At 43.8% G+C, this 27,655-nt stretch overlaps 1 protein-coding gene across 1 annotated transcript; it reads left to right on the top strand.

Annotated features, from left to right (window-relative positions):
• Positions 1-2,973: 2,973 nt before the first annotated feature.
• On the top strand, positions 2,974-22,642 carry LOC135556316 (ubiquitin carboxyl-terminal hydrolase 46). The gene is made up of 9 exons (XM_064989412.1): positions 2,974-3,328; positions 9,742-9,822; positions 12,670-12,883; positions 13,715-13,956; positions 14,691-14,767; positions 14,866-14,949; positions 16,798-16,995; positions 17,700-17,778; positions 17,900-22,642. Exons 1-9 carry the CDS (start codon positions 3,293-3,295, stop codon positions 17,999-18,001), a joined length of 1,113 nt encoding a protein of 370 aa, XP_064845484.1. The 5' UTR covers positions 2,974-3,292; the 3' UTR covers positions 18,002-22,642.
• Positions 22,643-27,655: the final 5,013 nt, after the last annotated feature.

Raw genomic sequence — 27,655 nt, forward strand, 5'->3', positions numbered from 1 at the left:
CTAAGGTTTAGGGTTGCTGCTGACATCAATTGCACATCTGTGATGAAAGAGACAGAAAGCTGTTAGAAGACATCTTGAACTTTTAAACACCCCTCATGAAGATGTCCAGCTGCATGGAAAAGGTCCAGTTGTGTTTCCCCCGACAGGATCCACAGAGAGGAAGTGGCTTGATTACAAGTTTATGAGAGAACTGCTCAACCCCTGTGTTCATCACTTAGGACATTTCAGGTCTTAGAGAATTCATTTTTTACAACCAAATCATCACCAAATTTATGTAAATGGCATATTATAGAAGGGCCCAGAAACTTTTTTTTTGTTATTTCATTTTTTTGGAAAAACGCACCTCAACTTCATCCACAACATTATATTCCATTCTGTGCGACTCGAGCTGTTTCCCCTATCCAGCTGTTCCATTCTCCACGTAGCCTGCTTCTAGAATGGACAGAGAGGTATCGCTTGAGTCTGTAAGGACCGACACTGGAGATGAGAAGCAGGTACGGGGAGTTGGCATTTAATACGGAACAGACAGGTAACAAAACAGGAACAGCGTCAGCACACGAGTAAACAAGGACATATGACAATTAATCCTGCAGCAGAGAATAGAGCGGAGAACCAGACAGATATAGGGGAGGTAACAACAGAGGTGATTGAGTCCAGGTGAGTCCAATAATTGCTGATGCGCGTGACAGGGAAAGGCAGGTGTGCATACTGATGGTGTCAGGAGTGTGTAATGCTGGAAAGCGGGAGCAGGTGCGACAGTACCTGACGGGTAATGCTGGGCAAGCCGGTTGGGCGTAAACTCCCGACGAACCAGGAGAGGCATGGGAGCCTGTTGAGCTGGCTGAGGCGTAGGAGCCTGACGATCCCGCTGCAGCGTAGGAGCCTGACGATCCCGCTGCAGCGTAGGAGCCTGACGATCCCGCTGCGGCGTAGGAGCCTGACGATCCCGCTGCGGCGTAGGAGCCTCGATCCCGCTGCAGCGTAGGAGCCTGACGATCCCGCTGCGGCGTAGGAGCCTGACGATCCCGCTGCGGCGTAGGAGCCTGACGATCCCGCTGCGGCGTAGGAGCCTGACGATCCCGCTGCAGCGTAGGAGCCTGACGATCCCGCTGCAGCGTAGGAGCCTGACGATCCCGCTGAGGCGTAGGAGCCTGACGATCCCGCTGCGGCGTAGGAGCCTGACGATCCCGCTGCGGCTTAGGAGCCTGACGATCCCGCTGCAGCGTAGGAGCCTGGACGATCCCGCTGAGGCGTAGGAGCCTGACGATCCCGCTGCGGCGTAGGAGCCTGACGATCCCGCTGCGGTGTAGGAGCCTGTCCCGCTGCGGCGTAGGAGCCTGACGATCCCACTGCGGCGTAGGAGCCTGACGATCCCGCTGCGGCGTAGGAGCCTGACGATCCCGCTGCAGCGTAGGAGCCTGACGATCCCGCTGCGGCGTAGGAGCCTGACGATCCCGCTGCGGCGTAGGAGCCTGGTCCCGCTGCAGCGTAGGAGCCTGACAATCCCGCTGAGGCGTAGGAGCCTGACGATCCCGCTGCGGCGTAGGAGCCTGACGATCCCGCTGAGGCGTAGGAGCCTGACGATCCCGCTGCAGCGTAGGAGCCTGACGATCCCGCTGCGGCGTAGGAGCCTGACGATCCCGCTGCAGCGTAGGAGCCTGACGATCCCGCTGCAGCGTAGGAGCCTGACGATCCCGCTGCGGCGTAGGAGCCTGACGATCCCGCTGCGGCGTAGGAGCCTGACGATCCCGCTGCGGCGTAGGAGCCTGACGATCCCGCTACAGCGTAGGAGCCTGACGATCCCGCTGAGGCGTAGGAGCCTGACGATCCCGCTGCGGCGTGTGAGCCCGATGATCTGGCCGAGGCGTAACAGCCTGACAAGCCGGTCTGGGCATAAAAACCTGACGATCCGGCTGAGGCCCGAAGTGGGATGGACGCCTTCCGAGCCAACCGGGGAAAGAACCTCTCGAGCCAGCTAGGGTGTGACAGCCTCATGAGCGGGCTTAGGCACCCCTGGTTCCATTGGTGTTGGCCCCCGGACCCGACTTCATCACCAACCAGAACACCAGCACTCCCGATGCTTCATTAGATGGCTGCAGCTTTCTGTAAGGACCGACGCTGGAGATGATAATTTTGAGATACTTTGGGATATTAATAGTGAAATGTACAATGTAATTTTGTTTTGATCTTTGTTTAATTAAAATAAGATACCTCAAGCTTTTAAGAGTCAACTGCTCAAAAATCTCAAAATAAAATGTATAAAATATATTTTAACACACTAATCTTAGAGGGTAAAATGTCCCCTTTCTAGCAGTTTTTTTGTTTAAAAACATTTTCCTTAAAGCTTAAATCCTTAATTCGTGAAACTGCCACTTCCATTTGCGATATTACAACGACAAATAAATTACTGCAAACAACAAACAGATTTTTTCTCTTCGGATATTTTAGCACAGACCAATATGTACTTTTTTTCCCCACAACATTGGGCGACGCTCCTCGCTTTTACTTTGTCAACAAAACAAAAACCATAACAAAGTCCGTGGGTCGGACCGTGGCACTGTTGCCCCTACAGGGGATTCTATCTTTTGGGGGTGGGGTGGTGTTTTCACCAAATATACCCTACTGTCTGTGAATGGGCTGGTTTTAATGGCAAAGGACGATGGCAACATTTGCAATGCAAATATGTCTACAAATTAAGATTCAAACCAATATAACGCGAGCAGCATGACACTTGAGTATCACCATAGTTGGCAAGTTGGTGTGAAATGTGATGTGATTATTCGATGTATGTAAATTATGTACTACTAGCCAAATTCACCACAACTCCCAAAATCCATTGCATCATTCAATCCCTGATCCGAGGATCTGATTAGTCTGTATGTTCTGTCAATTAAACTTCAGAGCGCTCGATTCGACAGAAATGCGGTAGCTTTTTGAAGTGGGCGGGATGTACATTTCCTTACATAGCTTGTTGTCCGTTGCTATCAACCTGCCGCAACTTCATGTGTGTTTAGTCACTCATGCATTTGTCATTTTTAGGTAAATTATACGTTAGCAGTCTGCGACAATTAAGTAATCAAAGCGTTAAAATTAAGCTACATTTTTTAAAATTTCGTGTTAACTAATGCGGGTTGGTCTCTAGTCGACACAGTCATTGCCCGTTTTTTACCCCTGTGGTTGCGGTCTGGCCTTAGCCGCGGCTGCGAATCAGCTTAATCTTTTCTCAGTATCGTCCTGCATTGAAACATGTTTATTTTATAAATATGACGGTGAGAGGGACCCTGTAAACTAAATGACTGTCAGAAATATCGCCTCCATTTGTAATATGGTAAGTAGCCATAGCGCCTTCGAGTGTCTGCTGCAGTCACCGTTGGCCACCTTGTCTGTGTAATGATGATTAGAGGTTCATGGTTGAATTGCTCCTGTGTGCTCGAGCTGATCGGCTGTAGTATCAAGCCACCAGTCCTTGTTTGACAGGGATGCATGGGGGGTCCATCATTTCGGAAGGGTAGCTTGATCTTGAATGATGAGTATGAGCCCTACATGTTTAGCTACTCTAGCCAAATAAACACATGCAATGTCAATTGGCGACGTCAGGAAAATTGGTATCAGACAGCAACGTTGTCACACAAAGCTTGCCGTGCACACTTTACAAACACCTCTTAGTACGGTGAGTGACGTGGTTTGACACCTTTTGACAGGTTGATTTCTAGTGTCAGGCTCGTGTGAATTTAAAGATCCCTAAGCTTAACTTGGAAGTGAAGAAAGGGAATATGACAGATCCTCTCATATGGCCAGGAAACTATGCTGATCTATATTTAAAGGACCCATGTGCTGTGTGAAAGTGGTTTTCAGGTCAGCTTCCTCAATTACATTATCAGTGACAGTCAGAGAGTATCCTGTCTCATGACATGGTTCCATCCCCACTGCTGCACCTGTACACACCTGTGTGCATCTGCTGCAGAGCCACGGCAGTGATTGGTGAAGGCAGTGTAATAAGCTGTTAGTGGTGGGAGACTTCATGAAATTTCAATTATTCTATGATTGCAATGCTATGTCTTAATATACATTTAATATACGTATATGTTTTGGGTTCATTTTTTTCACATGGAGGTGATGACTTGCCAAGGGCATTACTGATGGGCATGATGAGCATCTGACTAACTCAACGTATAGAGGAGGTCCTTCGGTGTAACATTTTACATTGCAGTGTCCTTATGACTGTGTAATTACTCCACACAGGAATAAGTACATTAGGCTAATGTAGTGTTACCTTTCTTTACCAGAACAGTGTTTAGGCTACTGAATCCTGCTGTTGATAAGGATTCAAAAGTCCAGGATGATGTCAAGTTTGGAAGTACAAAAATGTTATGTGACGCAGAGCATTTGATTGGTGTTGAATGGGACTGTTATCATCATCTGGTCTTTGTTTACTTTCCTTTGTGCCGTTGTTTGTGTAAGCTTTGATGGGACATTATTATTTAGATGAGACAAGAAAGTGTACGTTGTCTAGATTGATTAAACACTTTGTGTGTCTTTGGCACACGAGCGCAGGCTCTGCGGTGTGTGCATGCGTCTGTATGAGAAATTCAACATTGAGAACTCTGTCAAAATGGAAATCAGAGACAACAAAGCAATGTGTTCTGCTTTGACTGAGAGAAAATGACAGCAATTTTAAGACTAAAACAACGCTAGCAGAAGTCTCTATGTTCTCTCAACAAAGACATGGCTTCATCTGGAAGCTCTCTGAGCTCTGGTTAGTCATTGGGCTCTGTCAGGAGATAAGTACCCTGTCACTACATTACGGAATGTTAAACGCTCTTGAATATTTACATTGTGATACTTATCCCCATGAGTGAAGAGGTTGGTAGTGAGTTTGTCAGATGATGAAACCAAATGATTCCTGATTTGCAGTAGCATGAATAAGCAGGGTTTGGGATGGGAAACAGCAAGCTACATGAAAGCTATAATAGGCTGGAGGGGACTGGCAGTCATTGTCAGAAATAATCCAAGCATTCACATATATCTGAAGCAAAGGTTAGACTTATGTGAGACAGAGACATGTGCAGCATGTGACCTCTCTATAAAGAGGCTTTGGTCCGTCAGTTCCCTGCGATATACTGTACTTACCTAGATGACTATTAGACCAGAGAGTTCTTGACCAGATTCTCTAGCTGCAGTAATTTTGTGCCTATGAACCAGAGGGATACCTTTAGCACTGAGGCAGTGTGCCCTAGTAGGAAGTCCAATGTGTGCAGCTCACCCAGCACTAACATAAATAACATGAGCATGTCTACCTCATCAAATCAAAATAAAATGTTATTTGTCACATACACATGGTTAGCAGATGTTAATGCGAGAGTAGCGAAATGCTTGTGCTTCTATTTCCGACAATGCAGTAATAACCAACGAGTAATTTAACCTGATAATTTCACAACTACCTTATACACACAAGTGTAAAGGGATGAAGAATATGTACATAAAGATGTATGAATGAGTGATGGTACAGAACAGCATAGGCATGATGCAGTAGATGGTATCGAGTACAGTATATACATATGAGATGAGTAATGGGGGGATATGTAAACATATAAAAGTGGCATTGTTTAAAGTGGCTAGTGATACATTTTTTACATACATTTTTCCAATATTAAAGTGGCTGGAGTTGAGTCAGTATGTTGGCAGCAGCCACTCAATGTTAGTGGTGGCTGTTTAACAGTCTGATGGCCTTGAGATAGAAGCTGTTTTTCAGTCTCTCGGTCCCTGCGTTGATGCACCTGTACTGACCTCACCTTCTGGATGATAGCGGGGTGAACAGGCAGTGGCTCAGGTGGTTGTTGTCCTTGATGATCTTTATGGCCTTCCTGTGACATCGGGTGGTGTAGGTGTCCTGGAGGGCAGGTAGTTTGCCCCCAGTGATGCGTTGTGGAGACCTCACTACCCTCTGCAGAGCCTTACGGTTGTGGTCGGAGCAGTTGCCGTACCAGACCATGATACAGCCCGACAGGATGCTCTCGATTGTGCTCTCGATTTGGCGACAAGCTGAATTTCTTCAGCGCTACTGCGCCTCTTCAACCGCTGTCTGTGTGGGTGGACCAAGTCAGTTTGTCCGTGATGTGTACGCAGAGGAACTTAAAACTTACGACCCTCTCCACTACTGTCTGGTCGAGGTGGATAGGGGGTTGCTCCCTCTGCTGTTTCCTGAAGTCCACGGTCATCTCCTTTGTTTTGTTGATGTTGAGTGTGAGGTTATTTTCTTGACACCACGCTCTGAGGGCCCTCACCTCCTCCCTGTAGGCCGTCTCGTCGTTGTTGGTAATCAAGCCTACCACTGTAGTGTCGTCTGCAAACTTGATGATTGAGTTGGAGGTGTGCATGGCCTCTGCTAAGCTTGCCAGTAAAGCAATAAAAACAATGGCCTCTGCTAACCTTCCCAGTAAAGCAATAAAAACAATCAAGTGTCCCAGAAAAGTTATAAAAAATAGCCCACATTAACAAATGCAGCTTAAGAAACAAGGTTCATGAAATTAATAATTTGCTAGTAACAGATGACATTCATATTCTGACAATCTCTGAAACTCACTTAGATAATACATTTGTTGATACAGTATAGCAATACATGGTTATAACATCTACAGAAAAGACAGGAATACCAAAGGTGTGGAGGTGTGGCCGTTTTAAATTCAGAAACACATTCCTGTAAAGCTTAGAGAGGATCTCATGTTAAGTACGGTTGAAGTAATTTGACTACAGGTTCATCTGCCTCACCTAAAGCCCGTTCTGGTGGGGAGCTGCTATAGACAACCAAGTTCTAACAATCAGTATCAGGATAACGTGTGAAATGCTTGATAATGTTTGTGATATCGACAGAGAGGTATATTTTTTGGGTGATTTAAATATTAACTGGCTTTCATCAGGCTGCCCACTCAAGAGAAAGCTTCAAACTGTAACTAGTGCCTGCAACCTGGTTCAGGTTATCAGTCAATCTACCAGGGTAGTTACAAACAGCACAGGAATGAATTCATCATGTATTGATCACATCTTTACTAATGCTGCAGAATTTTGCTTAAAAGCAGTATCTAAATTCATCAGATGTAGTGATCACAATATAGTAGTCATAGCTATGAAAACCAACGTTCCAAAGGCTTGGCCTAATATAGTTTATAAGAGGTCATACAATACGGTTTGTAGTGATTCCTATGCTGTTGATGTAAAGAATATTTGTTGGTCCGTGGTGTGAAATGACAAGCAATCAGACGCTGCACTTGACACATTTATGAAATTGCTTATCCCAGTTACTAATAAGCACGCACCCATTTAGAAAATGACTGTAAAAGGGTTAAATTCCTGTGGATTGATGAGGAAAATAACATTTGTATGGTTGAGAGGGATGAGGCAAAAGGAATGCAAATACGTCTGGTTGCACAACCGATTGGCAAACGTACTGCAAATTGAGAAATCGTGACTAAACTGAATGAAAAGAAGCTACACAATGAAACAAAGAAATTACATAAAGAATGATTGTAAAAAGCTTTGGAGCACCTTTAAATGAAATTTTGGGCAAAATGGCAAACTCAACACCATCATTCATTGAATCAGATGGCTCATTCATCACAAAACTCACTGATATTGCCAACTACTTTAATTACTTTTTTCATTGGCAAGATGAGCAAACTTAAGCATGACAGCAACAAACACTGACACTACACATCCAAGTATATCTGACCAAATTATGGAAGACAAGTCTTTTAATTTTGTGAGTGTGGAAGTGGTGAAATAATTATTGTTGTCTTTCAACAATGATAAACCACTGGGGTCTAACAACTTGGATGGAAAATTACTGAGGATAATAGTGGATGATATTGCCACTCCTATTTTCTATATCTTCAATTTAAGCCTACTAGAAATTGTGTTTGACCAGATACAATGCTATTTTACAGTAAACTTTCAGCATGCTTATAGGGAAGGACATTCAACAAGCACAGCACTTACACAAATGACTGATGATTAGCTAAGAGAAATTGATGATAAAAAAGATTGAGGGGGCTGTTTTGTTAGACTTCAGTTTGGCTTTTGACATTATCGATCATACTGCTGCTGGGAAAACATATAGGTGTTATGGCTTTACTATATAGCAATATTTGGATAAAAAGTTACCTGTCTAACAGAAAACAGACTGTGTTCTTTAATGGAAGCCTCTGCAACATAATCCAGGTAGAATCAATAATTCCCCAGGGCAGCTGTCTAGGCCCCTTACTTTAAACAATCTTTACAAACGACATGCCACCGGCTTTGAGTACAGCCAGTGTTGTCTATGTATGCGGATGACTCAACACTATACACATCAGCTACTACAGCGACTGAAATGACTGCAACGTTTAACAAAGAGCTGCAGTTAGTTTCTAAAAATATATATTTCTAAAAGTTAAAGCATTTTATTTGGGACAAATCATTCACTAACCCTAAACCTCAACTAAATATTGCAATAAATAATGTGGAAATTGAGCAAGATGAGGTGACTAAACTGCTTGGAGTAACCCTGGATTGTAAACTGTCATGGTCAAAACATATTTATACAACAGTAGCTAAGATGGGGAGAAGTCTGTCCATAATAAAGAGCTGCTCTACCTTTTTTAACAGCACTATCAACAAAGTAGGTGCTACAGGCCCTAGTTTTGTCTTACCTGGACTACTGTTCAGTTGTGTGGTTAGGTGCCACAAAGAGGGGCTTAGGAAAGTTGCAATTGGCTCAGAACAGGGCAACAAGTCTGGCACTTGGCTGTACACGGAGAGCTAACATTAATAATATGCATGTCAATCTCTCCTGGCAGAAAGTGGAGGAGAGATTGACTTCATAACTACGTGTATTTGTGAGAGGTGGTAACATGTTGAATGCACCGAGCTGTCTGTTTGAACTTATGGCACACAGCTCAGACACCCATGCATAACCCACAAGAAATGCCACCAGAAGTCTCTTCACAGTCCCCAAGTTCAGAACAGACTATTGGAGGTGCACAGTACTACATAGAGCCTTGATGGCTCTATTCCACATCAAGTAACTAATGCAAGCACTACAATTAGATTTAAAAAACTTTGATAAAAACACACCATATGGTACAGCAAGGACTGTGAAGCAACAATCATAGGCACAGACACATCCATACATACACTACAACATACGCACTATACACACATACTGTAGACATGGATTGTGCCACAGACATGGAAGTTGTCCCACTTAAAAAGATGATAGAGGCCTGTAATTTCCATTATAGGTACACTTCAACTATGACAGACAAAATTAGAAAAAAAATCCAGAAAATCACATTGTAGGATTTTTAATGAATTTGCAAATTATGGTGGAAAATAAGTATTTGGTCAATAACAAAAGTTTCTCAACAAAAGAACTTGCACAATTGGTGGCTGACTAAATACTTTTTTGACCCACTATGTGGTAGGGTCCTGAGAACACACTTAATGTATTGTGAAATCTGTTGTGAAAGTATTGTAATGTTTTTAAAATTGTATAACTACCTTAATTTTGCTGGACCCCAGGAAGAGTAGCTGCTGCATTGGCAGCAGCTAATGGGGATCCATAATAAGTAACACAGCCCTGAAGAAGATAGAACAGACATGTGTGAGTAAGGCACTCCAGATGATGTGGAGCCTATTTCATGCATAATAAGGATGTTTAGACAGTGCACATTTGAGCTCATGTTCTCTCTCTCTGGTCTCCCTCAGGGCACCAATGCCTCTGCTCTGGAGAAAGACATTGGTCCGGAGCAGTTCCCAATCAACGAACACTACTTTGGATTGGTCAACGTAAGTGTCATTCACTCTGTCCACTAGGTCACTACTGAGTCATGTTTTCCATTGGACAGGTGCTTGGTGTTGACACTTTTCATGAGAAACAGGTTGTTTTGTTTGTTGGCTTGTCAGTAATGCTACCATTGTTTGTGAATGATGTCTTTACACAGTTTGGATGTCTCTGGCTGTCCCAGTTTCCCTGCTATTCTATTTCTAGTGGCTTAACAAAACAAATCTTTGAGGGCCTGATGTTACCCAACTACTCTGTTAGCCAACCCTTCAGATGGCTTCTGTTTAATGACTGGAATGTAAATGAAATCTTGAGCGGTTCACCGGTGGATTGTATGTATAAAAAACATTTAATTAAATAAAACTTCAGATGGAGATTGATGATACTCAAGCAGAGTTTGGCTAGCCTGGTTTCCGTCTCTGTTCAGCCATTACTTTCCACTCCTGTCATTTGCAAAAGCGACTGGCCTTTCTGCAATCTTCAAATATTAACATTCTATCATTAATGAGCTCGAGAAGATTAGAGGATTTGATCCTGATTTGACAAAACCCTCACATCTTTCATCCAATCACAATGTTTATGCAAATTAGACTGATAGGAAAATGTTCGAATTCATTCATAGATTTGATTGGTAGCATTCTAACAATGGGCATTCTGACGTAATACATTCAATTGTAAACAAAAACATTGCACGTGTGGAGAACAGAGGATTCCTGTTTATTGCATTTTTACCAGAAGCCAATGTAATCACAATACACCAGAGAAGCTCTTGCCATTCAAAGTTGTGAACCCTGAAGCCTATTTTATATCCAGCAAGCAAGAGCAAGGTGCTTCTTTCCTCAAATATATATATTTTTTATTTGCTCAAAATAAGTGACCAAACTACACTGAACAAAAATATAAAAGGAACATGTAAATGTTTCATGAACTGAAATAAAAGATCGTAGAAATAAATGTTCCATACGCACAAAAAGTTTTTGGCTCAAATGTTGTGCACAAATTTGGATACATCCCTGTTTGTGAGCATTTCTCGTTTGCCAAGATAATCTATCTTCCTGGCAGGTGTGGCATATCAAGAAACTGATTAAACCACATGATTACTACACAGGTTCACCTTGTGTTGGGGACAATAAAAGGCCACTCTAAAATGTGCAGTTTTGTCACACATCACAATGCCACAGATGTCTCAAGTTTTGAGGGAGTGTGCAATAGGCATGCTGATTGCAGGAATGTCCACCACTGCTCTTTCCAGAGAAGTGAATGTTAATTTGTCTACCATGAGCCACCTCCCACGTCGTTTCAGAGAATTTGGCAGTACGTCCAACTGGCCTCACAACCGCAGACCACGTGTATGGGTTCGTGTGGGCGAGCGGTTAGCTGATGTCAACGTTGTGAGCAGAGTGCCCCATGTTGGCGGTGCGTTTATGGTATGGTCAGGCATACGCTACGGACAACGAAAACAATTTTCAGCGATGGCAATGTGAATACACAAAAGTACCGTGACGAGATCATGAGGCCCATTTTTTCTTTTAAGGTATATGTGAGCAACAGATGCATATCTGTATTCCCAGTCATGTGAAATCCATAGGGCCTAATCAATTTATTGAAATTGACTGATTTCCTCATATTAACTGTAAAATCAATTAAATTGTTGCATATTGCTTTTATATTTTTGTTCAGTTTATATATTGCTACTTCTGGGTATCACATTGGGCAAGGCTACTGGTTCAAGAGCTATAAGAGGCACACAGAGAGGATGGAAGAGAGAGATGCCAGTGGAGATGCATGAATTGTGCAAGAAGGGAACAATGAGTGGCAGAGATGTGTAAGTTAGTTCATTCATAGGCTGGGCTATTAATCCACCACTTGTATGCCAGCCTATATATTAGGCCTAGCTTACTAGAATGAATTTAGGCGACCACCACCTGTGCTATGCAGGCCAGAGATAAAGAACAATAAAAAAAGATGAAGAACAAGCTATAAAGGGAAAATACTGGAGATTTTATAATGTTGTGATATTGTCATAACGATACCATATATCAACAAAAAAATATCCTGATATGTAACTGTATTGATCCCGTCCCGTCTATGTCCGTTCAGAAAGTTTCCTAAAGTAGCCTGTCTGGAATCCCTCTTAATAAGAGAGCGTAACATTTTTAAAATGTAACCAAGTCATGATGATCAGCATATGTGCGAAGAATGACAACAGGTGCTAGTGTTGCGTTTATTTCCTCTCATTAATGAGAGGCAACTGAAGCAAACGTAGCTTGTTTGAATCTTGTTGGCTAATATTTTTCATATGATTATTTCTCTCATTACGGAGTCCTATATAGCCTCTTTGAACAACATAATCTTGCATTGACACTGTCTTCTCACAAGGGAATGACCGCAGCAGGTGATAATAGTGTCGTTTGTTGTTCTTAAAATCCTCATTCTATATTGCACCAAATTTGCACGCACCCCATGTTCCATAATGTTGTCATGGAAAATATTAACGTTTCCAACTACCAATCAGCAACTGTGCTGTAAATCTGGCAGCATATTGAACGCTAAGATTGCCCGAAAGACCAGTGACAGGAGTGGAATGTTAGCTAAAAAGACTGCTACCAAGACTAGTTTGGCTACATTAAGTTAAAATTCATACAGTTATCTGATGGCAGCTGTGCAGTCTGGCTGTCACATCCCTTTTTAGATGTGAGAACACTCATCTCACCTTGCACCCAAGTCTCTGTTGGAGGTGACGGTCATGAATCTTCTCTCCTTATTTTCAATGTTACGTTTTTCGGTCCTCAGAGTGATAAAAATCTCACCATCTCTTTTTCTATTTGTCCCTGCCGGGTTGGCCCCCTCAGTTCGGCAACACGTGTTACTGTAACTCGGTGCTTCAGGCCCTGTACTTCTGCCGGCCCTTCCGGGAGAACGTGCTGGCCTACAAGGCCCAGCAGAAGAAGAAGGAGAACCTGCTCACGTGTCTGGCAGACCTCTTCCACAGCATCGCCACTCAGAAGAAAAAGGTGGGAGTCATCCCGCCCAAGAAGTTCATCTCACGCCTGCGCAAGGAGAATGGTGAGCGAGACTACACCAAACCGAAATACAATTACTGTCTGCCAGTGAGAGGAGAGGGCTGAGGCTGGGAACAAATACACTACATAGTGTTTTTTTTATTTTACTTTACTAGGCAAGTCAGTTAAAAACAAATTCTTATTTTCAATGACGGCCTAGGAACAGTGGGTTAACTGCCTGTTCAGGGGCAGACCGACAGATTTGTACCTTGTCAGCTCGGGGATTCGAACTTGCAACCTTTCGGTTACTAGTCCAACGCTCTAACCACTAGGCTACCCTGCCGCCCCGTGTAATACCCTCATAGCTACCATTTTGTATAGGTTGTCATATGATTGTTGTTGGTTGACAAACTGACTGTGTTGATCGGTTTTAGACCAGCGTTTAGAGGTTTCAGACTGCTGAGACTAGTTATCTTGAATCAACCGTATTCAGGAAAGATACAGTAGGCATGTTTTGAGCTGGGGATTTAGATTGGGCTAGAGGGGAAGTGGAAGTGTTTTTGTCAGGTGCTAATCACTGTGGGGTGAAGGGCAGGTGCATGTTGTGGTGGCGGTGCAGACATTCAGAGCATGGGCCTGGAATAGAAGCAGGTTGTTGTCTGACTCCAGGCAGCTCTCTCTCTGAATGAACAATGGACATCTATGTGTGGACTAGGACCTGTTCAGCCGCTTACTGTCACCCTCTCCAATTTCACTTTTCACACATATCGGATTTTTGTGAGCATGCATGTGTGTTGACCTGCCTTGATTCACCTTGATCAGGCCTGTTGACTGACTGATCACCTTTCTACACAGTTTCCCTAAAAGCCCCTGTCCTCTGCATCTCCCCCTACAGACCTGTTTGACAACTACATGCAGCAGGACGCCCATGAGTTCCTCAACTACCTGCTGAACACGGTGGCAGACATCCTGCAGGAGGAGAAGAAGCAGGAGAAGCAGAACGGCCGCCTCAAGAACAACGGCACGGCGGTCACCACGGAGACGGAGCCCGAGAACAAGCCAACGGAGCCCACCTGGGTGCATGACATCTTCCAGGGAACTTTGACCAATGAGACGCGCTGCCTCAACTGTGAGACGGTGAGTCAGCGCTGGTAGACCCTATAGAGTGATTTCTGGGGTAGTGGGTTTTGTGGAGCCTCGCAAGCCGCCTGATCTCATGAGCTTACATCCGTGCAGCGAACTATTCATGTAATCTCGCGAGATCAGGCAGCTTGCGAGGCAAGGTTTTATGTTCTCTGGCAGGGATTGAAATGGGTGGTCCTAATTCAACCAAGTTATGTAGGACATAAACGCTTATGTAAAAATACTTTATTGATTGGAAATGTGTCTCTTGTTTTATTTTTAACTCAACCCCCTTCCTCAGCAGTGTTGGTAATGCTTTGCCAATCGACTACCAGGGCATAGCTATGTGACTATCTCCCACAGAGGGATTAGCTCTGTCTGTAATAGTAAGCTCTCAGCTCTGACGGATATCCTCCAGCCCCCACAGGCTGTGGCATCGGCCTACCACTCTGCCACTCTCTCCTTCTGTATCTGCGACGCAGGAGGCATTGATGCTCAGAGAGGAAGAGCAGTGTGAGGCAGGGAGGGAGAATGGCCTTGAACAACCCTCTTCACCACGCTACAGGCACAGTGCTTCTTAATGACACATACTATCAATACATCAAACAGACCCGCTCTCTCATCTTGTGTGCCAGTGTGTGGTCAGATCATAGAGCAGGAGCAGCATCAGTGCCTTTCAGCACGTGAAGAGGCAAGTACACTGACTCACCTCATCTGTGTGTTTCTCCTTCCTTCCCTCTCTCGGACAGGTGAGCAGCAAAGATGAGGACTTCCTGGATCTATCTGTGGACGTAGAGCAGAATACTTCAATAACACACTGTCTTAGGTATTATTGACCTGTTACCTGGTATCTTTCTGTACCATAACTACTCCCTGTATCAAGCTTACTGACACAGTCCCCTCTGTGTGTGTTGTGTTCCCCAGGGACTTCAGTAACACAGAGACCTTGTGCAGTGAATACAAATACTACTGTGAGGCATGCTGCAGCAAGCAGGAGGCCCAGAAACGGTCAGTACACAACACTGTTCCCGCTCAGATTGGGTGTGTATGACTGTGGTATCTGTCTCTTCATGTACAGTACCAGTCAAAAGTTTGGGCAAACCTACTCATTCAAGGGTTTCTATTGATTTTTACATTGTAGAATAATACTGAAGATGTCAAAACTATGAAATAACACATATGGAATCATGTAGTAACCAAAAAAGTGTTTAATAAAATCTAAATATTGTTCAAAGTGGCCATCCTTTGGCTTGATGACAACTTTGCACACTTTTGGCATTCTCTCAACTAGCTTCACCTGGTATGCTTTTCCAACACTCTTGAAGGAGTTCCCACATATGCTGAGAACTTGCTTTTTCTTCACTTTGCAGTCCAACTCATCCCAAACCACCTCAATTAGGTTGTCGGGTGATTGTGGAGTCCAGGTCATCTGAAGCAGCACTCCATCACTCTCCTTCTTGGTCAAATAGCCCTTACACAGCCTGGAGGTGTGTTGGGTCATTGTCCTGTTGAAAAAAAGATAATAGTCCCACTAAGCGCAAGCCAGATGTGATGGCGTATCGCTGCAGAATGCTGTGGTAGCCATCCTGTTTAAGTGTGCCTTGAATTCAAAATAAATCACCAACAGTGTCACCAGCAAAGCACCATCATACTTCCTCCTCCATGTTTCACAGTGGGACCCATACATGCGGAGATTATCTGTTCACCTACACTGCGTCTCACAAAGACACGGAGGTTGGAACCAAAAATCTCACATTTGGACCAAAGGACAGATTTCCAATTGTCTAATGTCCGTTGCTCATGTTTCTTGGCCCAAGCAAGTCTCTTCTACTTATTGGTGTCCTTTAGTAGTGGTTTCTTTGCAGCAATTTGACCATGACGGCCTGATTCACGCTGACTCATCTGAACAGTTGATGTTGAGATGTGTCTGTTACTTGAACTCTGTGAAGCATTTATTTGGGCTGCAATTTCTGAGGCTGGAAACTCTAATGAACGTATCCTCTATAGCAGAGGTAACTCTGGGTCTTCCTTTCCTGTGGTGGTCTTCATGAGAGCCAGTTTCATCATAGCTCTTGATGGTTTTTGCAACTGCACTTGAAGAAACTTTCAAAGTTCTTGAACTTTTCTGGATTGACTGACCTTCATGTCTTAAAGTAATGATGGACTGTCGTTTCTCTTTGCTTATTTGAGCTGTTCTTTCCATAATATGGACTTGGTCTTTTACCAAATAGGGTTGTCTTCTGTATACCACCCCTACCTTGTCACAGCACAACTGGGGGCGGCAGGGTAGCCTAGTGGTTTGAGCGTTGGACTAGTAACCAAAAGGTTGCAAGATCAAATGACAAGGTACAAATCTGTTGTTCTGCCCCCGAACAGGCAGTTAACCCACTGTTCCTAGGCCATCAAAATAAGAATTTGTTCTTAACTGACTTCCCTAGTTTAAATAAAGGAATAAAACAAAATAAAATAAAAACAGCACCACTGGTTTGCTCAAACGCATTAAGAAGGAAAGAAATTCCACAAATGAACTTTTAACAAGACAAAACTGTTAATTGAAATGCATTCTAGGTGACTACCTCATGAAGCTGGTTGAGAGAATGCCAAGAGTGTGCAAAGCTGTCATCAAGGCAAAAGGGTGGCTGCTTTGAGACTTAACACTTTTTTGGTTAATACAAGATTCCGTATGTGTAATTTCGTAGTCTTGATGTCTTCACTATTATTCTACAATGTAGAAAATAGTAAAAGTAAAGAAAAACCCTGGAATGAGTAGGTGTGTCCATACTTTTGACTGGTACTGTATTTCTGTGTGTTTTTACTCTTTGCTTGTCTGTATATAACTCCTGTGTGTCCCTGTAGGATGCGGGTTAAGAAGTTGCCTATGATCCTGGCCCTGCACCTGAAGCGGTTTAAGTACATGGAGCAGCTGCACCGATACACCAAGCTGTCGTATCGCGTCGTCTTCCCTCTGGAGCTCCGCCTTTTCAACACCTCTGGAGACGCTACCAACCTCGACCGCATGTATGACCTGGTCGCTGTGGTCGTCCACTGTGGCAGGTAGGGTGCACAAACACATACACACGTCTATTCTATACTGAACAAGAATATAAACGCTACATGCAGACATTTCAAGGATTTTACGGAGTTACAGTTCATAGAAGGAAATCGGTCAATTTAAATAAATAAATTAAGCACTGATCTATGGATTTCACATGACTGGGCAGGGGCGCAGCCATGGCAGGGCATAGGCCCACCCACTTGGGAGCCAGGTCCACCCACTGGGGAGCCAGGCACAGCCAATCAGAATGAGTTTTTCCCCACAAAAGGGCATTATTACAGACAGAAATACTCCTCAGCACCCCCACTTCCTGCAAGTGAAGAAGCCGGATGTGGAGGTCCTGGGCTGGCATGGTTACACGTGGTTTGCGGTTGTGAGGCCGATTTGAATGTACTGCCAAATTCTCTAAAACAACGTTGGAGGCGGCTTATGGTTGAGAAATGAACATTCAATTTTCTGGCAAACCAAATTCTTCTCAAAATCTGAGAGAAATAAGGTTTTTGTTTGTATGGACAATTTCTGGGATCTTTTATGTCAGCTTGTGAAAAATGGGACCAACACTTTACATTCATATTTCTGTTCAGTATACGTTCAGCACCTTTGGACACACATTCTTATTCAAACACACTTACTCGTATCCAAACAAACTTGTACTTTGCAGAGACTTTGTCATATCACTGCTTTCCCTTTCTTTCTTCCTCAGTGGACCCAACAGAGGACACTACATCACCATAGTGAAGAGTCACGGCTTCTGGCTGCTGTTTGATGATGATATCGTGGAGGTGTGTGTCACAGTCATACTACTCTGTAATACTGTTATTTTTAGTTGGCCAGCATACCTGTTTTATATGTCTCATACAGCATGTTTCATCATTTTATTGTGTCCCTCTCTGGTTTGTTCAGAAAATCGATGCCCAGGCCATCGAGGAGTTCTATGGGCTGACGTCAGACATCTCAAAGAACTCTGAGTCTGGATACATCCTCTTCTACCAGTCCAGGGAGTAAATGGATTAAACACCCAGCCAACCAGAGCCCCTTAGAGAGAACGATGGGAACTTTGACCCTTACCTGAACCCTGTCTGAGATGTGTGCCAACACCATTCCCTATCCCACGGCCTGCCCTGGGTCTGCCTGCACTTAATTTCCCATAACCCCCTTCCCTCCCTGCACTCAGCATACTGGGAGGACTCTGCCAACTGTGTTTTGCCCTTCAGCCACATGCAACAAAAAAACAAACAGTCACAACAACAAGAAGAAGGGGGGAAAGGAAGATACAACAGGCTGGTGTGTGATGCCTGTTTGTCCCAGCATGGGTCACTCTCCTGAGGTCTGCCTGGCATACAGAGCTGGCTGGACTGGTACAGATACAATCTTCTTTCCAACAGCAGTCTGTATCCTTTATATATCTGTATAGTATGTCTATTTTCACGTAATGTCACACGCTCATAAATCATTTTAGTAGGGTTATCCTGTGACCTTCTATTTGTCCTGCCCATAGAAGTCTTCTACCTGGGGTATAGCTAGAGCTGGGATGGAAGTTCAAGTGAAAGATAGACTAGGTGAGAGAGGGTCTATGCATATGGTGTAGCTGAAATGCATATTTCAGTGTTAACAGTTTACGCTGGTGTGGATTCGAGTTGACTTGAGTTGTGACCAAGCCAAACCTTTTCATTGCGGTGCTGAGAAATTGTAGTCCCACAGAAGACCAGCCTTGCATGTACAAACTACAGCTCTACTAGTCTCTAGAATACTCTGGTTTAGTTCATGCCCAGTTCATTATCTGTCTAGTCCTTGTTGTGCAAAACATTATTTATTGCTCTTATTTTATTCATGTTGGGGAGTTGTAATGTTGAGTGTGCTGGTAGGCGGAGGATATTGTGTGTCAGACTCCATCTTGTCTTGTGTATGTGACGTCTCCCCCTTAGAGTCCCGTAGGTAATTCACATACAGAGCTCTCTGGGGTTGAATTGAACTTTGACAACGTCTTTTTTTTTTTTTTGCTCTAGTTTGAAGTATGTGGATAGCTGAGCTCTGTCAAAAGAACCACATGAGGTAAGACGGAGGGGTCAAAATCCACAGTTCAAGGCGTCCTTTCACTGTTTTTCACAGTGAGATCGGTGCAATAGGAGGAGGTGAAATGAGCTGATAAGATGTTGACTTCCCTGTTGAAGTGAATATAGATATTAAATGCTGGTGTGTTTTGTTACCAGCTGGTCTCCTCCCAGTTGTGTGTATCTGTGTGTGAGATGGATCAACGGAGGTGGAACTCCTTTGCTGGGTGCGATATGGGGCTGCAGTTCACACACTGCAAACGTTGGTTTGATGTTACTTAGAACCTTTTAGTTCTTCTGCAGTGACGCCATAGTCTGAATATTGATATTGGTCAGTCCTTTGTTGAAGTCATTACATGTGTTCTATCACCATTTTATTCTGCCTCGTCCCTTCCATTGTTAGGCACTTGACTTGGAACCAATGGTCTTTACTCAGAAGCTGTGCCTGGCAGATACTTATATTAAGTTGTGTTTAGTGGTCTATATAGACTGATGATTTACCATCCTATAAGGTTAGGGCCACGTACTGTAGAGTAGAACTATATCAAAGGCCATATAGAGATATTTGAAGACTCAGTGCTGCTCAGACTGTCCTATGGCACTCTAATTCACTGTAATACTGAAAGAATATTGACCCAAATGCATCTCGCTTTAAAGAGATGCTCCGGAACTTTGGCGACTACTAAGTATTCTTTAAACCTCCCGCTTTGGGCTGGATGTGTCAGTGTAGTTTATACATGCATAATTACTATTTTACCTAAATTAGCCACAAAATCCCTAGTTTGAAAGCGATTATTTCTGGAATTTGTGCTGTGCCATTTTCCTACAGCCCCCTAGCAATTCGAGTTCTAGCCAATGAGCTTCAGACCTTCACCATTTGTGTCAAATCTGCACATATGTGATGTAGTACACCATTTTCAGGGAACATATTTGTCTCGTGAGAGCTACTTTCAGAACTACTGGATAAAAAGTATACAAATGTACTGGAGAATCTCTTTAAATTAGAAGTAGAGATGATTTGGGTTATGTGTGAGGTTGAGTGTGCCTCCTTTTATATGTGAGTTAGCATGTAATGTGTGAGAGTGTGTTGAAGCATCTAGATGGTTAACTGACTATTTCCTTCTGTGTAGTATAACTGGGTAAAGTCAATGATGAATATGTGCCAATCTGGAGTCACCTTGCAAAACTGGACAGGAACTCTTACAGAACACTATTTTCTCTGCTAAGATACTAGTGTACATACATTATGTAGGAAATATATTTTTTAAAACCTAGAAGCTAAAACACTAAGAGAAAGAGGAGTTAACTAGAAAATAAAAACAAACCCTGTAAAGAAATATGGAGCTGCTTTACAATCAGTCAATCACATAATCAATTCATCACACAATAGTTACACAATCGAGGAATGTCACAACCAGTCACATTGGGGTTCAAGAGAATTAGCCAGAGCTGTTTGAGGCATTTTAAGCGTTATGATGGGAAGAGATACTGTGTGTGCTAATCTTCCAATTACTGTTCTGCACACACCCTCGCTCAGATGCTGTCTTATTGTACTCCTAACGTGGTCTCAACAGTCTAGAAATGTGAAGTGTTCTACCTATGGGACTCTGGTGCTGTGCCTAGAGATGAATACGTACTGTACTAGCATGTCTCTGTTGGAAAGAGGAGAAGTTGAAGGGAGATCCAGTTAGCTACTCTCAATTCCAATTAGTTGTTTGTAAACTGAAAGTGCACTTTACTAGTGATGAGCTTAAATGCTTTAATGAGAGCCACAGTCTGAGTACTTTTTGGAGTTCCTTGCCCTCTGTTCAATAAAAGGACTGTAACTACTAAGGCACTGGGATTTGTGAAGAATTAGTTTGTCATGTTCTTTGGATTTTGAAAGATTTCTTAACCCCCTCACCATCGACTCGTTCTTCTCTTATCCTCTTCACCCCCAGGCCAGTCCTTCACATCCCCACAGTCGTGTCACAGTTGTTTTCCTTTACCCGTTAGTTACACACACAGTTCATTCCTGTGTTGTCAACCTGGTCACTTCCTCTGTCACATCATGTTTACCAGGCAGTGCGCGCGTGTTGCTGTGGTGACAGCCAGCCACAGGAACGCAGCATCACAGAACACAATGTACAACAGCCTGAGGGGAGACTACAATAGAGAAAGAGAATGTTCCAGAACTATTAGACATCTTGCTTTCTCCTTCCTTCATCTACTCTATATTACAGCCATCTGTGACGAAGGTGAGGAAATGAGGAAAGAATGCCTTGTATGTTTTATTGGAATGTGTTTAGTGAAGCTCTGACCCTTGAGAGCCCATCTTGTAGAAGCCAAAACATCATCAGTTTTGGCAGATTGCCTTTTTTTTCATTTTCATTTTGGTAGACCGCTCTTATCCAGCACAACTAGATTTAAGTGCCTTGTTCAAGGGCACATTGACATATTTTAGTTTCTTTGTTGCAGATCTGGGATTTGAACCAGCAACCTTTTGGTTACTGGCCCAACACGCTTAACCACTAAGCTACCTACCGCTCTGCAGGCTAACAGTCCCATAGGTCTGCATTTTGGGGTGGCATCTGCCTCAGAAAAATATATTTAATGTCTGCCATTGTGATGATTTTAAGGGCTACTGTATGTTGTGTGTGTACACGCCTGGCTGTGTGTATGTATGTATGTATGTTTCTGCATAGCTGTGCGTGTGCGGAAAATCATAGTTGTTGTATTTGTCTGTGGGTATCAGAGTTAGTCAACTCTGTGACTCTGTCCTTCCCCAGCTCTGAGGACATTTAATTCCCCTCTCAATCATCCCCAGCTCTGAGGACATTTAGTTCCCCTCTCAATCATCCCCAGCTCTAATTACCTCCTGCAGTCAGAAATAAAGAATGTTTCTCTCTTCACTCTTCCTCACCCTCTCTGTTCTCCCTTTACCCCTGTCTCCTCCCCCTCTCCCCCCAGTCTCTTTCTATCCCCTTGTCCCTTTCTACCTCCCTCCCTGCAGATCAAGTGAATGTACTCTGACAGCTGACTGTGCATCAAACATTGTAGTGTAGAGGACTAGTACACAAACCAAGCCTCCTCTAGCTCGACACACACACACACACACGCACAACAATGTGGGTACATTATGCGTGTATAGTTATGTGGAATGATTGTGTGAGAGTCTGTCTGTCCAGCCTCACGTCTGTCTGTCTCTGTAAACATGATTGTCAATAGGCCACGGTAGTGCAGGTTGTCTGGCATAAGTGAAGACAGCCAGAACAGGGGGCCTAACCAAGCCAGATCTGATCTGGGATTAGTCAGTGAGGTCAAAAGTCCTGCCTCATCATGATTACAGCACTGAGTGTCTCTGCATCTGCCACATTATTGTAATTACACATCATTATAATAATTATCTGCATAATTATGATGTAGCAGCAGAGTTCTGCTAATGATGAATGCTAGAAGGGCAGAAAATATGTCACTGATTAAATAAATCAATGAAATAACTTATTTAAATAATTGCATAAATCCCTGTCATAATTCCATGAATCCCTGCTATCTGGTAGGTGATGTTTCTGTAAGAAGTACTATACCCTCCTAGTGTATAAACAAGTAACTTATTGACCTGGGAACAGTTTTTTTTTGTGTGTGTGTGTGTGTGTGTGTGTGTGTGTGTGCATTTCTGCGGAAAGCAAAGGATGGGTGAGGGGAGCGGAAGGTGGGTGCTTATGTCTGGTCATACATGTCAACAATCAGAGAGGAACTACCCACAATGAATGCCATAGGAGGACTGGGAAGCTGCTTCTTCGTCCTGTTTTCTATGGAAAGCCTCACACCGACCCTGGACCATTCTCAGTAATGCTCCTCCTCCCACGTAACAATATACAGTGCCTTGCGAAAGTATTCGGCCCCCTTGAACTTTGCGACCTTTTGCCACATTTCAGGCTTCAAACATAAAGATATAAAACTGTATTTTTTGTGAAGAATCAACAACAAGTGGGACACAATCATGAAGTGGAACGACATTTATTGGATATTTCAAACTTTTTAACAAATCAAAAATTGTTAAAAATTATTCAGCCCCAAGTTAATACTTTGTAGCGCACACCAAACATGTGGAAGCTGTAAGTGCTCTGGTCAGATTTTGAAATCAAAACTGAAATTTTTGGCATTCAATTGCAAAACAGTTATGTTTGGCATAAAAGCAACACAGTTTTCAGTTCTTTCCACAGATCTGAACACACCATCTCCACTGTCAAACATGGTATGTTTATTTTTGGCCATTCCATTGTGGATTTGGGCCTTTTGGATTTCTTCTTGTTGGGACAAAGATGGTTTTTGCAGACTCCATGGGAAGATGGATGGATCCATCTTCCCATCAATTTTAACCATTCTGTCCCTGCTGAAGAAAACCTGATGGAGTCTGCAAAATGACCTGGAGATGGTGAATTCAGGATGATTTGTCTTCCAACAAGACAATAATCCAAAACATAAAGCAAAATCTACAATGGAATGGTTAAAAACACTAAACATTCTTCTTGCCACTCTTCCATCCAGGTTGTTAGAATGTTGTCAAAGAGTCCAGACCAGAATCCAATCCAGAGTGATCTGGGCCTCTTGGAAAGAACTGAAAACTGCTGTTCTGAAAATGCTCTCCATCCAACCTCATTTCTATTATCGAGCTGTTTTGTTTAAGGAGGAATGGGGAAAAAAACTTCAGTCTCTCGATGTGTTCCTTGTTCTTCAAACTGATAGGACCTCTGACATACAGTGCAGGTGCATTTATACGACTTGATTAGCTGTTGTATTTATCATCATTAGTCATTTAAACATTGGATCATTCAGAGATCCTCACTGAACTTCTGGAGAAAGTATTAACTTAAGGGGGCTGAATAATTTTGCACACCCAATTTTTCAGTTTTTGATTTGTTAAAAAAGTTTAAAATATCCAATAAATGTCGTTCCACTTCATGATTGTGTCCCACTTGTTGTTGATTCTTCACAAAAAAATACAGTTTTATATCTTTATGTTTGAAGCCTGAAATGTGGCAAAAGGTCGCAAAGTTCAAGGGGGCCGAATACTTTCGCAAGGCACTGTATGCAAGGACAAATATCAAACCATCAAAAGAGAATAATGAGTGCAACTTCTAGGAACAAACTAATCACAGCAACAACATCTTCCCAGAACGCATGATAGAAAAAAAAACCTGGGGTTCCAAGGAGTTGGAACTTGTGATAAGTATGCTATTATACATAATCTAAAAAAATAATATTGAATAAAGAGAACAGAACAAACTGTAATGCTGCAGATAAGGTTTAACCGGTGATGACAGTGTATCTATCTGCATTTATATTCCAATACCACGGAGCACTGAACAACATTACACTACCTGATATTACACAGGAGACATGCTATTTGTCCGAGTCACCACCCAAACACCAGAGAAATACTTGCTTGAGTTGTATAGATATATGAACGTGGAAGTTTTCAGTCATTTAATCTGGCCAAATAAAGGAATGTTTTTGTTAATGCACTCTTGCTTGTAAAATGTCCATTAGTAATGCTCCTTGGAAATGGACGTGCTGGATGACTTAATACAGTTATTATACTACAGAATTCTGAGGCACTACGGTCTTTGGTGCTTAGTCACTTCTATTTTGGGGACATTTTTATCAGACGCAAAACAAGCACATGGATTCCTTGTTGCTCTTAGGACAGAGGTTTAAAAATAGCAGGCAGTTTAGTTGGATGTAAATTCCTGGCATGGACACCCGGGAGAGGTGGGTACTTCCAGTCCAAGCTTGATGTGCATCCAATCAATCATTCAAATGTATTTATAAAGCCCTTTTTACATCAGCTGATGTCACAAAGTGCTGTACAGAAACCCAGCCTAAAACCCCAAACAGCAAGCAGACACAATGTGCTGTACAGAAACCCAGCCTAAAACCCCAAACAGCAAGCAATGCAGATGTAGCAGCACAGTAGCTAGGAAAAACTCCCTCGAAAGGCAGAAACCTAGAGAGGAACCAGGCTCTGAGGGGTGGCCAGTCCTCTTCTGGCTGTGCTGGGGGGAGATTATATCAGTTAACAAGCTTCTGCCAGACCCGCTGTGACGGGGAACCTTTACTATGCAGGCCTCATTCAAGAGAAGGGTGGCTGGATCACTGCAAACAGAGGTATCACCCTGTCTGACGTGAGACAATAACATGCACTGCTTTTTGGTGCAGTTTTATTCGTCACTGACAATTCAAGGCGAAGATGGTCCATTCACTCACAGGATGTTTTATTTTTAGGTTTGACTGCCCTCTAATGGCCATTTACTGTCATTACAACTGCAAGCCAAGGAAGCCGTTCAGCACCTTCCATTCTTATAGCTTCCCTAACCATCATGCTGAGCCATGTTAACACGGTTGCATTTTAAAACCAGGGTCTGTGTGTCTTTCAGAGGCCTTCTAGACTAGATTTATTAATCCCAGTTAGTTTGCGACCCTTCATGAGCAGGGAATAGGTCTGGAGCTAAACCATGCTGAATAGGTCTGCTGCGGGTGGATGCAGTGTGTCTCTTCCCAGTGTGAAACCCCATACAGGCACCATGAGAACAGATAGACATGCTTTGGCTGAGGCCTTTTCATCTTTCACCAGCAGGACATAAATGTGGTTTCAGAAGCAGCTCAGCAGAATATATAGCAATAAAAGTGCAAGAGGTATTATAGATTGAGACTCACTTATTGTTAATATAATCGTCCTTACATGTGACTGTGTGTGAGGAGGAGGAAGAACAGGGACTCCACTGTGCTGTTCAGGAAGTGAATGATTCAGAGGAGGAAAAACACTTTGTAAAATGGATTCATTCATTTTGGGCTCCCGAGTGGCACAGAGGTCTAAGGCACTGCATTTCCGTGAAAGAGGCATCACTACATTCCCTGATCCGAATCCAGGCTGTATCACATCCGGCCGTGATTGGGAGTCCCATAGGGCGGCGCACAATTGGCCCAGTGTTGTCCGGGGAAGGCCATCATTGTAAATAAGAATTGGTTCTTAACTGACTTGCCTAGTTAAATAAAGATAAAATAAAACATTTCAGAGGATTGTAACCATTCAGTAGCTGTTATGAAAGGATGGCGGGTTGATACGTCAACATCAGATCCAGGGGGTAAAGGTGTCAATGAATGAGGTTTTGACATTATATGATCCCAAAGTGTGCCCTATAGAGGTCATACCAATTATGTATTATGGATCATACTCTAAGTGATAGACCGCATTGAATCATGTGAATGTTCAGTTATGAGCACGACACGTTTTAGGCTATGTGCTCTATAAGTGGTCTGGAACAAGCGGCTGTAGGCACACTGTGTTGGAGCACTGAATCATGATTCAGAGTCATGCATTCCCACAAAGGAAAGCAGAAGCATAGACACAGTGGGACTGCACATGTGTGACACACAACAGACATGCACAAGCTGTGTTATAAATTGGAGCACAAACTCAGACTCAGACTTATCAACAAACAAATAAAATACCCTGCACACACTCTCACACACACTCTCACACACACTCTCTCACACACACACACACACACACACACACACACACACACACACAGCGCTGGTGCGTGTCTGGAAACGTGTTCCTGCTGAGCACATAAACCTACTGGATATTAATTTATCTTAGAGACACAAGGTGGTGAGTCTGCACACACTGGAACATGGGCTGTTGCAGCTAAGCAAACACAAGGGACATGCTTGCTATGTTATTCCCTCACCATTCATTTAAAGCTTTCACATTTCATGATTGCAATTATAATGCATAATGTGGTGTTTTACACAAGTTATTATCAACATCCCTCTTCTTTTAGTCCACCTAATCTACATTTAGAAAGTATCTTAGGAAGTGTGGGTTCTCTCTCTCCCTCAGTGACCTCCCTCCCACTCCCTCCACCCCAGCGAGAGCATGTCCTCCCATCCACGCCCCTCCACCCCAGAGAGAGCATGTCCTCCCATCCATGCCCCTCCACCCCAGAGAGAGCATGTCCTCCCATCCACGCCCTTCCACCCCAGAGAGAGCATGTCCTCCTATCCACGCCCCTCCAGGCCAGAGAGAGCATGTCCTCCCATCCACGCCCCTCCACCCCTGAGAGAGCATGTCCTCCCAACCACGCCCCTCCACCCCAGAGAGAGCATGTCCTCCCATCCACGTCCCTCCAGGCCAGAGAGAGCATGTCCTCCCTCCCAGGCCCCTCCACCCCAGAGAGAGCATGTCCTCCCATCCACGCCTCTCCACCCCAGAGAGAGCATGCCCTCCTATACACGCCCCTCCAGGCCAGAGAGAGCATGTCCTCCCATCCACGCCCCTCCACCCCAGAGAGAGCATGTCCTCCTATCCACGCCCCTCCAGGCCAGAGAGAGCATGTCCTCCCATCCACGCCCCTCCAGGCCAGAGAGAGCATGTCCTCCTATCCACGCCCCTCCAGGCCAGAGAGAGCATGTCCTCCCATCCACGCCCCTCCACCCCTGAGAGAGCATGTCCTCCCATCCACGCCCCTCCACCCCAGAGGGAGCATGTCCTCATATCCACGCCCCTCCAGGCCAGAGAGAGCATGTCCTCCCATCCACGCCCTTCCAGGCCAGAGAGAGC

This window comes from Oncorhynchus masou, chromosome 15 (genome assembly GCF_036934945.1).
Source record: "Oncorhynchus masou masou isolate Uvic2021 chromosome 15, UVic_Omas_1.1, whole genome shotgun sequence".
NCBI lineage: Eukaryota > Metazoa > Chordata > Actinopteri > Salmoniformes > Salmonidae > Oncorhynchus > Oncorhynchus masou.

What these genes read in the sequence shown, in the direction of transcription:
- LOC135556316 (XM_064989412.1), top strand. Translation starts at nt 3,293, where the DNA reads ATGACTGTCAGAAATATCGCCTCCATTTGTAATATG. An exon ending in AAGCAGGAGGCCCAGAAACG is followed by an intron (nt 14,950 to 16,797) that starts GTCAGTACACAA and finishes GTGTCCCTGTAG; the next exon opens with GATGCGGGTTAAGAAGTTGC. An exon ending in TTGATGATGATATCGTGGAG is followed by an intron (nt 17,779 to 17,899) that starts GTGTGTGTCACA and finishes TGGTTTGTTCAG; the next exon opens with AAAATCGATGCCCAGGCCAT.